We start from the raw sequence: 12,018 nt of genomic DNA on the forward strand, positions 1-12,018 counted from the left end.
GTGCGCGATGGGTGGCTTCTCGTGAGTAAATAATTTATCCATTTAATTGCGTCCCGAATTTAAACCAGCACAATGCCTGTTTGGGCGCGTGCATTCAAATATGTGTATTTGTTTTTTCCCTGGTGAAAATAGAGCGGCAGAGCTATCTAATAAGCCCTTTTTTGTCTCCTTGTGTTCAGTATTTGTGTCAATAAACGAATGCGTAAAGTTGGAAATGTCACACTGCAGGAGCCACGACGCACTTCTGCAGTCATAAATATAAGTGTGATCAGTCTTGTAATGAAGTTGTTTTGTCCTGTTTGTTTCCCACGAACGGTAGTGTGTGTTTATTTTATATATATATATATATATATATATATATATATATATATATATATATATATATATATATATATATATATATATATATATATATATATATATATATATGTGTAATGTGTAATTGGCCTATTGAAGGGGCGCTGGTGCTGTCTAGACAGGTCGGGGGGGGCACCAGAGCACCAGAGCACATCCCCCCACCAGAGGAACTGGATGCCGGACCTGTCAACCTCGACCCAACCCGGGAAGCGATACGGGCCCGGCAGCATCTGATTTCAACGATGTAAAGAGGCAAGGACACAATTTACTTTTTAACTGCATTTATTGCGTTACAAATATCTCCCAGTACATTGACAATTTGATCTAGACGATCACTGACGCCACGGATTGCTCTCACTATTTCCCTCCTGTGATTCCAGCACAGCTTGTGAGAGGACACGGCCAGTCGGGCGGACGTCAGCAGCTGGTGTGGAGTCGCCGGGCGTGTGGTGCTGGAGGAGCCAGTGGAAACACCGGGTGCGAGGTGCTGGTGGAGGAGCCGGTGGAGACGCCAGGGTGCGAGTTGGAGGTGGAGGTGCTGGTGGAGGAGCCGGTGGAGACGCCAGGGTGCACGGTGCAGAGGGAGGAGCCCTCTCCTGGCTCATTGTCTATTGAGAAATAATGATAATAAAAAATGAAGTAATTAAACATGAGTCAATGTGTTTATATCCTGGCAACTTTACGCACGAGCATGTGTAGTGTGAGCAGCCTATTGTACAACCAGTATAATGACATTTCTGAGTTTGACACATTTACCTTGGGAATGATCTGTGTCGCCTTCATGGGCCCCCACAACTCCGCTTAGAGCTGTGTCCCCCACAATCGCCGCCACTCTCTGATCAAAGGGGGTCAGTTCCTCGCCCAGACAGCAAGCCAACATTGAATAAATATTGATTTTCCATCTGAATCATCATTATGGTTGATATTGAAATTTCAATGCAAAATAAATGTTGAATTACCATATCGATGAAACCTGATGTTATTAATGTTGATGGCAACAACATTGGAACAACATTGATCTATTGTTATCTTTATTATTGAGTAAGCATTGATATTTGGTTTACCGGGCGATATTGCCAATGTGTTGAAAAGTAATTGATTTAGAGTTGACCGGGAAACGACCGTTGTTGAAAAGCCATCGACATGTAGTTGACCGGGAAATATGATTGAAAATCCATCGATTTTTGGTTGACCGGGAGACCATCGGGTGGTAGACGTTGCAACGTACTGCACCGGACATCTCATTTCTGGATCCTTGACCCATACGATCAGGTAAGCTTGCTTATGTTATGTTCGATATGCATAAATTGTACCAAATCAAATACTGTTACTCGTTAACATGATGGCTAGTGTAGTAACCCACGCAGTACTGCAGTCATTCAAATAGATTTTGTTAAATCAATGTCATAATCTGCCAAAGTTAACGTAATTTCGTGCTGAAGGCTATCGTCGTTAGCTTCCAACAGGTTACAATAAGCTAGCAAAACCTCCGTCCAGTCTATTTTTGTGATAGCTGGCTCGAAATACATATCTGTAACGTTACCATTATACAAATTGCTAAGTAGGCAGATACATAAGGGGAGGATGTTTGTAAATCTATTGAAACAGGAAAGGAAAGACCAAGAGAAATCTGGAATTTGAGCTGCTAGGCTATTCTATCAAATGAAGCAATGCTAGCACTTAGCACCTTGTGCTACCCGCAGATGTGACCGCGGCGAGCCAGAATTACACCGTCTGCGGCTTATTGCCCTCCGTAGCGGGGGCCGTCGATATTTGTTGCGAAGCAATAGTTAGCTACTTGCCGGTGCGCTAGCTAATTAGCCTCGTTCGCCAAGTCGCGTTAACAGCTGCGGGCGGCTGTGTACCGTTAGCTTTATACTTGCACCTAAGTTGTGAAGCAGGGATGTGGTATAAAGCGCAGTATTGCTACTATCCGACTGGCGAATTTGTGACATATTTCTATTTTTCTCTTTATTACGGGGATACAGTGATGTTGCTCCGTGTGGTTTGTGTAAACGTTAGCCTTGGGGAGTATCGCTACTCTGTGGGCTAATGCTTAAAAGACTCGGGGCATTGCTACCTAGCCTATCGGGAGTATTGGTGCTCTCCGTAGCTCTTTTGCTAGCGCCGAGTATTTCTACTCGAACAGCTAGCTTGACGCAGTTAACTAGAATTGCTTCTAGTTGGCTGCCAAGTATGAGCTGCCTAGTACAGACAGAGCAGCAACCAAGTGCCAGGCGTTCTGCCACCGAGTTGGTTGCTCGCATCTTTCAACAGTCAAGGATAGGCCACGGTGAAGTTGTTCCGTTGCGGGCTTCGGCTTCTGTAAAGCGAGAACAGGTTTTTGAATGACAGCATGCAGATGACGTCATACGGTCATTTACATACTGACGACGCAATCACGTACAAATTTGCATATACCTTACTGGTTGTGTCTCATGCAGTGAGGGGGAGATTATTTTAAGCCATATATACAAATGGTTGATAGAGAAATCTTTACCAAATAATCACAAACTCACTACAGAGACAAATATATTTGAAGTAAAAACAGTTAGGGGAGGGAGAAGATCAAATGAACTATGTGCATTTTTACAAGATAGAGGAAAATCCTAATCTGGAGAGAAAGAGTGAGAGAGAAGATCTAGACTCAGCAGCTTATGGTGATCGCCGGTGAAGTACCAGTGGAACCGCGAAAGACAAGAAGACAGAAAATTTCGGCCCCTTACATTACGCCAGCCAACAAAAGTTGGTTTGGTTGGGAGGTGGGGAGTGCAGTGTAAGGCCCTCTAGCTCATGGCCTAAAAGACAACACAAAGCACAGATCATAGCCAACTGTATCAGTCAAAACATAGGGAGCTGTTTACTCTCTATGTCACTACTTAATCACATGTGGATCATTTAGATTTGACCATTGGTTTTGTACCACAATCTAAATATAATAACAATAAAGAAAATATATAAATGTGTGTCCAGACTTCTTAACAAAGTAATGATACAAGATACAGCAGATACAAATATTGGGGGAATATTAGGGGAAACCTTTTGGTTACCCGAGTATATATGTATAAAGTACAATCACACTGTCTGTATTTTAATTGCTGTTGTTAACACTGACTTTTCTGTTCTTTGACAGATCACTACTGCACACAAAGTAAGCAGAACAACATTTTTTTATTTCATTTCTACAAACAACTTGCACACACCTTGCACAATGACATCACGCTGGTCAAAGAGGCGGAAAATTAAATCAATGGTTAGGGCCACAGAGTCAGAAATCCTGCAGCAGTTTCAGAAAACCTTTACTGATCCCAACATGCAAGGCCACTCTGTCGCAGAACTGGAACATGTTAAATGCCCAAGTGTAGCATTGGAGTCTGGTGTTTCAGTCTCTAGCCACTCAGTTGTGGACCAACCAGGTATAGGGGAACATGAGCAGAGGTCAGCATTCAGTGAGACCCATGTGTCATTGGACAGTGTTCATGACTGTCCATCAGCTAGGCCTGTTGATTCAGAATCAGATGATGCTGATGCTGAAGCTCCAACATCAGAGTTAGTGACGAGTCTGAGATTTTGGGCCTCTTCCTTTTCTGTCTCACTAGCAGCATTGACTGCACTCTTGAGCATTTTGCGAGTGTTTCACCCAGAATTGCCAAGAGATGCTCGGACAATTCTCAAGACACAAGGTGAAATAAAAACTAAGAAAATGGAGGGTGGGGAATATTACCACTTTGGCCTAGCCACAGGATTGATGTCAAAACTTAATTCTTTGAAGCTGCCTGCTAGTTTGACCACAATTAAGCTGCAGTTTAGTATAGATGGTTTACCACTATTCAGAAGCAGCAGAACTCAGTTTTGGCCCATTCTGGCAACCATTAATGCTGATTACAGCAAATCGCCATTCCTTGTCGGCCTCTTCTGTGGCTTTACCAAACCAAAGAGTGTCTTTGAGTTCTTGGGCCCATTTATTGAGGACCTTAGTTGCATTCTAAAAAATGGCATTTGTTACAATGGGCAGCAGATAATGGCAGAAGTGTGCTCGTTTATATGTGATGCACCAGCACGAGCCTTTATTAAAAATGTAAAAAGCCACAATGGTTATTCGGGCTGCGACAAGTGTTTCCAAGTGGGTGAATGGCACAACAAGATGACATATCCGGAAATCAATGTTAGATTGAGGACAGACACAGACTTCAACTCTATGACTGATGATGAACACCACCTAAAGCAAACACTGTCCCCACTAGCTAGTCTGGTCAAAATGGTGACAATGTTCCCATTAGATTACATGCACTTGTGCTGTCTTGGGGTAACCAGGAAATTGCTATATATTTGGATGAGGGGCAAATCACTGGCAACTAGGTTGTCCAGTAAATCAATCGAAGAGATCTCAGTTAAATTGAAGGGACTAGGACCTTACACTCCTTCTGAGTTCAGCCGGAAACCCAGGCACCTCTCTGAAATAGATCGGTGGAAGGCTACAGAGCTTCGATATTTCATGCTTTATGCTGGCCCAGTAGTCCTGAAAAATACCATTGCCCTTGAAATTTATGAAAACTTTATGTTACTTTCTGTGGCCATGCATCTGCTGTTGTCTTCTGGGACATCAGAGGAATTGATTGATTGCGCTCAGGGATTGTTGACATCATTTGTAACTCACTTTGGGCAGCTATATGGGAAAGGTGAAATTACCTACAATGTCCATCAGCTGACACACTTGGCGTCAGAATACCGTCTGTTTGGTCCCTTGGACAACATATCTGCATTTCCGTATGAGAATTATTTAGCACAACTGAAGCGCCTATTGCGCAAGCCTCACTTGCCTTTACAGCAAGTAGTAAAAAGGCTCTCAGAATCACCTGCACCGACCTCGGACACTGTGAAGAAAGATCAAAAATTCATGCATCCTCATTATGATGGTCCGTTGATTTCTTCATTGAGCTATGGAGATCAGTACCGTAAGCTTGTTACGGAAAAGTACACATTATCATCTAGTTCTGGGGATAACTGCTTTCAAATTGTAAATGACATTACCATTGTTGAAAACATTGTCAGAGTAGTTCAGGAGACTTACATCATTTTTCGAAAGTTTACCAAGAAGGAGTCCTATGGCCAGTATCCCTTTCCATCTGCAAACATTGGGGTATATACAGTTTGGGGGTTGAGCAAGAATGTCAGTGTGACGAGGCTTCAGCACATTGGCAAAAAGTACATACTTTACCCTGACAAAACACAGTTCATCGCCATTCCCATCATTCATACCAATTAAAATGCCAAATCAGTTAATATAATCAGTTCATGCAGTTAGTTCATCTGTTCATGAGTTCATCCATTCACCAGTTTATCAGTTGATCAGTTCATCAGTTTCTAAGTTAATTTTGGTGTGCTTTTTGTTCTATACAGTCTTACAAAAAAATGACCCAGTGGTGCATTATACAGTTCAGCAGTGGTGCAACTGAAATTGTTCCTGACACATGGGTTGAAGGGGATAAAGTTTTCTGGCCCCCATACCCTCCCAAGGACTCTATTAGGCTAAATGCTGCCATCCTGAACCGAGAGCAGCCTGGACATGGATGGCACACATACGAACCAGTCCGTCTCCTCTTAACTCGTGGTGGGTGTTCTCAAATTTGCTTTTGACAATAAGAATCATACCCCTCTCTGACAATATTTCTCTGACTGTACTTGTTATTCTGTGTTTGTAGATAGTCATGATGAGGCAGCGAGGAGCCTGGAGAGATATATTAATGGTTGCGACACCACCGACATCCAGTCTGAGGGGGAGAGCCACCATGGCCTAAAAAGAAAAAGAAGGTAATAATGAATGTCCAATTTCCAGTTCCACACATATGTTTATATTTGGCAGATGCTTTTGTCCAAAGCAAACATATAAGTGGTTTCAACCATTTGCTGTTAACACATGCAATTTAACAATTTGTTGACATGTGTTGACAAGTTGACAATTTCATTGGTCCCTGGTTTACTTTTAGACCCAATCCAATTTATAATTCGGATGAGGATGAGGAGCCTCAGGATGTGCGCAGATTCGCCAAAGCCCCCAAAGTGTTATTTCCAGGTATAGTTAGCCACATTGTGGTTTGTGTGTGTGTGTGTGTGTGTGTGTGTGTGTATGTGTGCATAGCAAAGTAAGCTTTTACAGAGAATAGAGAATCTAATTCTGCATTATGCACATATCTGCCCCTAACCACCTTTCTAACCCCCCCCCCCCACATCTTTTTTTCTTTAAACAAACCAGCAACCCAACAAGCCAGTCAGGATATATCAGACCCTCCAACGCCCCACATCCCCCAAGTTGACTCATCCCAGTGTCCCTTTTCAAGCATCGTTCCCTGGAGATGAATTGGCCTTCTCTCCACTCGGTCCTGTGCATCTACTCCAGAGGCCATCTCCTGAAGGTATGTTTTTAAAAAGAATTCATGTCAATTCAGACACTCAAAATTCAAACCAAATGCAGTATATCCAGTCAAATGGTTTAATTTCTCTCTTCATACTTGTTACAGATTCTACAGGCACTGCCAGAGTGGCATTAAAAGGCAAGTACAGGAATGTTATGTTCTAAGGCTATCATAGGATTTCATCCATATGTGCTAGGGGCCCTGCCTTATCTTTCTTCAATGCTTTAAATCATTGAAGGATTTACCACCTGTCAACTTTTAGCTTAAACCAATGGCATTGCTTAAATATACAAAAATGTTCAAAAGTTTGTAATCACCATTCATTTTACCATTTGGCTTCATTATAACCAGCCTCATGAAATAGTTACCTGGAATACACTTAGACACTGGGAATGGTTTTACAACAGTCGTAAGAGTCGTCCCATACATGCCGAGCACCTGTTATTCAATTTTACACCACTCATAACAATCTTGAAGCCTCCCAGTTTACTATTTCATGAGGCTTACTATAATGAAGCCCAATAGAAAAATTAGTAGTGATCCCAAACCTTTGAACATTAGTGTATGTCAGTGATAAAAGAACATTAAAAACATTAAACATTACACTGACTGCTTTAAGTAGTTTAGATGATACATTTCTTTGTTCAACACCTTCTGAATTTTTTAAGTAAAAGGGTGTCAGCTTTTGCATTCAAATGTTAATATTTTCTTTGTCAATAGATGTGGCAATGCAGAAACTGCTCACTGCGGTGACGGAGTTGTCCAAGGAGGTGAAGGACATGCGGGAGGAGTTCAGGCAATTCCGCCACTCCTGCAGGTGTGGACAGTCTGAGTCTGTGGGACTGGCCTCCTTGGAGCCCTTGGAGCTGCCCCTCCACACCATGGAGGCCCTGGACCGTGCAGAGGAGATGCTGCAAAATGCACCAAAGCGCCAAACAATGGTAGTTGTTTAATAGTTAAATCATTCTTCTGTCAGAAAACTTCATTGATATGCACAATTTCCTTAAACTGCCTGACAAGTATGACAGTTATGACAGTAGACACATGAGGTAATTTGTATTGAACCTTAGTCTCAGTCATTCCACATCCACATAAGGATGCCAAAAGTCTCAGTCAGCATTTCACACTTCAATATCTCCTAAAAACTGTTGTTGTTTCAGTACGACTTTATCAATCCCAGTTATATTCAGACTGAAAAAAATTATAATTCTGCACAGACCAAATTCGCTGAAAATGACGTTTGATCTGGCAGCGCTACGCAGAGAGGTATTTCACAAAAGCAGATTTAAGAAATCCAAGACCCTGAGCTGTTTTTACTATCTTATTATCTTTAGCGCCCCTAGTGGTTTTGACCACTGGTCCCTGCCAGAGACCATGGTCTCGGGACAGACCACAGAATCAGCTACAACCCCCACATTAAGGGACAAAATTTTCTCTCTCTCTCTCTCTCTCTCTCTCAAATAGATTGTTTTCACTGCTAAAATATACGAGATTGGTGAGGAATATGGCGGCGATCTCCTGAAAGTAACGTCGCTGGAATCTATGAATATGTTGGCATGATTAAATGTGCTTTCAGTCTGCATGTGTTAACCTTGCAAATTTGTTATACTTTGACAGACTGCCCGTCTCGCCATTATTGGAGGGACTACCCTAGAGGTGAGGGTCCGCCGGATGATGGCACACATGCTTTCTAACGAACTGGCTTCGGGACTGAACTGGGCCGGAAAGAAGCACAGGGAGCCATCCAAACAAAAACGGCCCTTTAAAGAGTTGGCACTCTGCCGATCTATGTTTGGTAAGTCCTGCTACGTTTTCATGCACCATTATATGATCAATTCTAGGCTGCGAGCTGGAGGCCCTTAAAGGCCGTGTTGCAGGTAACCACCATTGTCGATTAATGGGCACTTAAAGCACTCAAGATATGTATATCTTTTTTAAAAAATGTCTCCAAATGGTGTTAAAGGCCAGTTTTCGTCGTTTTTGGTATTAACTTTTTTTTTAAAATGCAATTCGGTGATGACGTAACTTTGGGGAGATTTGGAGGCTACATAATCTGCGCATATTCATTTCTATGCATTCCTGTGAAAATGTATATAATAATAATTCCCCAAATGGTAGAATATCCCTTTAACACGATAATCCAACAGAAACCTCAACATTCAGTGACTTCTAACAGCGGTCTATTATTGTTAACGTTCACAACATTAGAAGAAAACACGTTTTGACATTGCTACACTAATTGACTCAACATTTTTTTTTAAGAATTTGAATATTGAATTCTCAAAGTTTCAACTAACGTTAGCCTACCTGTGACAGACATCTCTCCTGATCGGCTCACATCACCAGCTGGAATAGATCTAGCTATCTCCACGTGCACATGAAATAGCCTACTTTAGCTTAGCCTACATTCACTTTAGAATGGTGTGTATGGCTGCGATTGTCTCAAAATACACATTAGGGATGCACATTTGAAATTTTTTTTATGACCGATAACTGGCGCTCATTAACCGATTAATAACCGTTGTTACACGGCTCGTCTTGATGCTGCAGAAAGCTCCATTCACTTGAAAGTGGCCTTTTTGCCTCTGATTCATGTATTTCATATCACTCCGCGCTCTAAAAGCTTTGCTCCGCAAGTAGTCCCGGTCACTTATCACCGCAGCATCTTCGGTTGCTAAGCGACGTCAGCTGATCTGTAGGTCTACTTCATATGGGAAAAAACTACTCCTATGCCACTAGTATGGATGAGTTTCACATTAACTTTAATATTTTTGGTAAATACGGTGATTTCGAGTCTTGGCAAAAGGCTGAGTTGTCATCAAAGGTCAAGAAAAGAAGAAGAGGAAAGCAGCGAAGAGGGAGAAGCGAAACGGCATCGGTTTGGCGAACTATTTCTCTGCTGAAAAACACTGTGAATGCCTGAACGGTAACAAATAAATTGTAAAAAGACATACTGTGTGACGTTTTTTTTCGTGTTGGCAAGTAGCTGTGTAATAAGTGGGATAATGTATAGAACGGCAGTCATTATCGGGAAAATAAGTCCCTTCAGGACGGATCAGACCTCCGGTTCGTCCTGTCAGGACTAATTTTCCCGATGGAAAATAAGCAAATAACCTCATCTCCTTTTCGGTCGAAATTGTCCCACACAGAACTCCTTTTTGCTTGCTTCATTTTTGATGTGAAGTGGGCTGTGGCGGAAAGCGCGTAAGGCACGTGTTGCACGCGTCGACATGCTCCCATGAGTTGATTGACAAGTAGCTAAAAAAAAAATTAAACGATAGTATTAATCGGTCAAAGTTCCTGTTATCGGTTAACGGTTAAACGGTTAAAAATGTGCATCCCTAATACACATCTTTACAGCCCAAGTAACGTTAGCAATATTAACAGTAACTTACCCCAGGGTTTTTTGGTTGGTAGCCAGATGTGTGTCAGCCGTGAAGTAATGCTGTTGGCCGGGATCCACTGTCGCGTCAGCTGTCATTCATGGCAACGGCTATCTTGCTAGGCCGTCCGAAACAAGTTTGTAGTTTAGCATACTGACTGGGTGGCAAAGTGACAGCCAGAGGCAGCAGGTAGCCAGCATGTGTGTTGCTGTTAGGGCTCCTGCACACTGCCTACATGGCGTGTCCGTTTTTATTTCGGCTCCCATGTTAAAAGGTTAGAGCTTGGCTTGCACGCTGCCTGTGTGACACGCAGTCTCAGGCGCGGCTAGAGTTTTTTTGAGTCACTTACCTCGAAAATTTTCCTTACGAAAGGTGTCACTACAAGGTGATACTTATTGCCTCCCTTTAATTTAATTTGAATAAACCCATGCACATATTCTTGGCCAATTTTGAAAAGAGGGAAAACATGATGGGCTAGGTTACAACACTGGACAAATTGCCTTATCTGATCATTGAAAAATCCTAGGCCTGGGCTACTGCAGGCTAATTTTTTGCATTGTGCTTGTATTTTCTGTTTTAGATGCTCTTACACAGCAGATGGGGACAGCCGTCACCCAATTCACTTTCGCCCAGGCTGTGCAAAAGTGGCTGCGCTATGCGCCAGACCGGGCAAGAGGGACTGGACGACAAACCAGTCAGACGTCGGACCAGACACTGTAAATAGACTAGGACAAGTATTGAAATAAATAAATAGTCCAATAAAATGAATTTGTTTTTACCTTAAACAGTGTGGTGTGGTCAGTGTTTTAGGCTAGGCTATAGGCATACAAGCTTTCAAATGTTCCATCACTTTTTAACATCCTGGCTGTAGATAAAGCAGGATATTCATTATAGGCTATTTAATTTTGGGCTTTACATTTTCGTATGCCTAGCAATTATTTTCCATGCTTAATAACGATTGAAATTCCATTGAAATTACGTTGATCCTTAGTTCAGTTGAAATTTCAACATTGTTTCAATATACCTGATAATTGATATACCATTGAAATTCCGTTGATCTATGGGCAGAATTCCAACGTTGTTTCAATATTAAAACAGGGTGCAAAATGATGTAGAATCAACATCAGAGTTCGATGTTGATTCAATGACTTAACGTTGACAACGGAATGTTGATTTAACATAGTTTCAATGACTGTTTGCTATCTGGGTCCCCTCCTGTCCCCCCGCCCGTTGCGGTGACGCTTCGGCGGTGGGCCGAAATCCTCCGCTTCATCTCCACCTTCACGTCGGACCATTTTTTTTAAATTTCAGTGGGTGTGCGCTGCTCCGATCCCACAGCGTTCACTGCCTCACACACACGCTCCCACTCAATTTTTTTTTTGTGTGTGTTTATCCCTGAAGAGAGGCTACCAAATAACAGAGCTCTTCGGGTCTCCACTTAATTTAATAAAATTTCGAGCTCAGATTAAAGTTGCGCTTCTTACCTTTACTCATCGTGTAAATCTGATGGTGCAGAGAGGGAATCCCCGGTGCAGGCCCTATTTGAATTGACTTGCATATTTAAATGGGGGCGTGGACAGGGAGGAGTTTAGAACTTCTACATGTGCACTCAATTCCACGTTGATTGGGATGTACAAAGGAAAAGTGCTTGGATCCATGCGTATGCACACTTTGATACATCAGATTTTTTTTGTGCCTTGGACAGTTTCTGGATTCTAGCATACGCCATGTTTCAGTAGGAAATCCACGCAAGTCTTAGTACATGAGGCCCCAGGTCCGCGAAAGTGACAAGAAGAGTGAAGTTTGACTGTCAGATCTGTTTGAGCTTCAGGAATTCATGATTTCCTTTTTAATCCTACTGCTTA

At 42.3% G+C, this 12,018-nt stretch overlaps 1 protein-coding gene across 3 annotated transcripts; it reads left to right on the top strand.

The window, feature by feature from the left end:
• Positions 1 to 1,530: 1,530 nt before the first annotated feature.
• Positions 1,531 to 10,938, top strand: LOC115570045 (uncharacterized). Of its 3 annotated transcripts, XM_030398296.1 has the most exons (10): positions 1,573 to 1,629; positions 3,491 to 3,508; positions 5,758 to 5,968; positions 6,060 to 6,168; positions 6,345 to 6,430; positions 6,611 to 6,770; positions 6,876 to 6,908; positions 7,491 to 7,711; positions 8,388 to 8,565; positions 10,734 to 10,938. In XM_030398296.1, exons 5-10 carry the CDS (start codon positions 6,368 to 6,370, stop codon positions 10,871 to 10,873), a joined length of 795 nt encoding a protein of 264 aa, XP_030254156.1. In that variant the 5' UTR covers positions 1,573 to 1,629; positions 3,491 to 3,508; positions 5,758 to 5,968; positions 6,060 to 6,168; positions 6,345 to 6,367; the 3' UTR covers positions 10,874 to 10,938. The 3 variants fall into 3 exon arrangements, 2 of the variants coding, with proteins under 2 accessions (XP_030254156.1, XP_030254155.1); XM_030398295.1 differs by lacking the exon at positions 1,573 to 1,629 and having other exon boundaries at positions 2,896 to 3,508; XR_003981683.1 differs by lacking the exons at positions 6,611 to 6,770; positions 6,876 to 6,908; positions 7,491 to 7,711; positions 8,388 to 8,565; positions 10,734 to 10,938 and having other exon boundaries at positions 1,531 to 1,629; positions 3,491 to 5,968; positions 6,345 to 6,373.
• Positions 10,939 to 12,018: the final 1,080 nt, after the last annotated feature.

The sequence above is a fragment of the Sparus aurata genome, chromosome 19 (genome assembly GCF_900880675.1).
Source record: "Sparus aurata chromosome 19, fSpaAur1.1, whole genome shotgun sequence".
Taxonomy (NCBI): domain Eukaryota; kingdom Metazoa; phylum Chordata; class Actinopteri; order Spariformes; family Sparidae; genus Sparus; species Sparus aurata.

Excerpts from the sequence above, each read along its gene's own strand:
- LOC115570045 (XM_030398296.1), top strand. The coding sequence starts at position 6,368 with ATGAGGATGAGGAGCCTCAGGATGTGCGCAGATTCGCCAAAGCCCCCA. Across the intron at positions 6,431-6,610 it reads CCCCAAAGTGTTATTTCCAG|CAACCCAACAAGCCAGTCAG; the intron begins GTATAGTTAGCC and ends TAAACAAACCAG. Across the intron at positions 6,909-7,490 it reads TGCCAGAGTGGCATTAAAAG|ATGTGGCAATGCAGAAACTG; the intron begins GCAAGTACAGGA and ends CTTTGTCAATAG.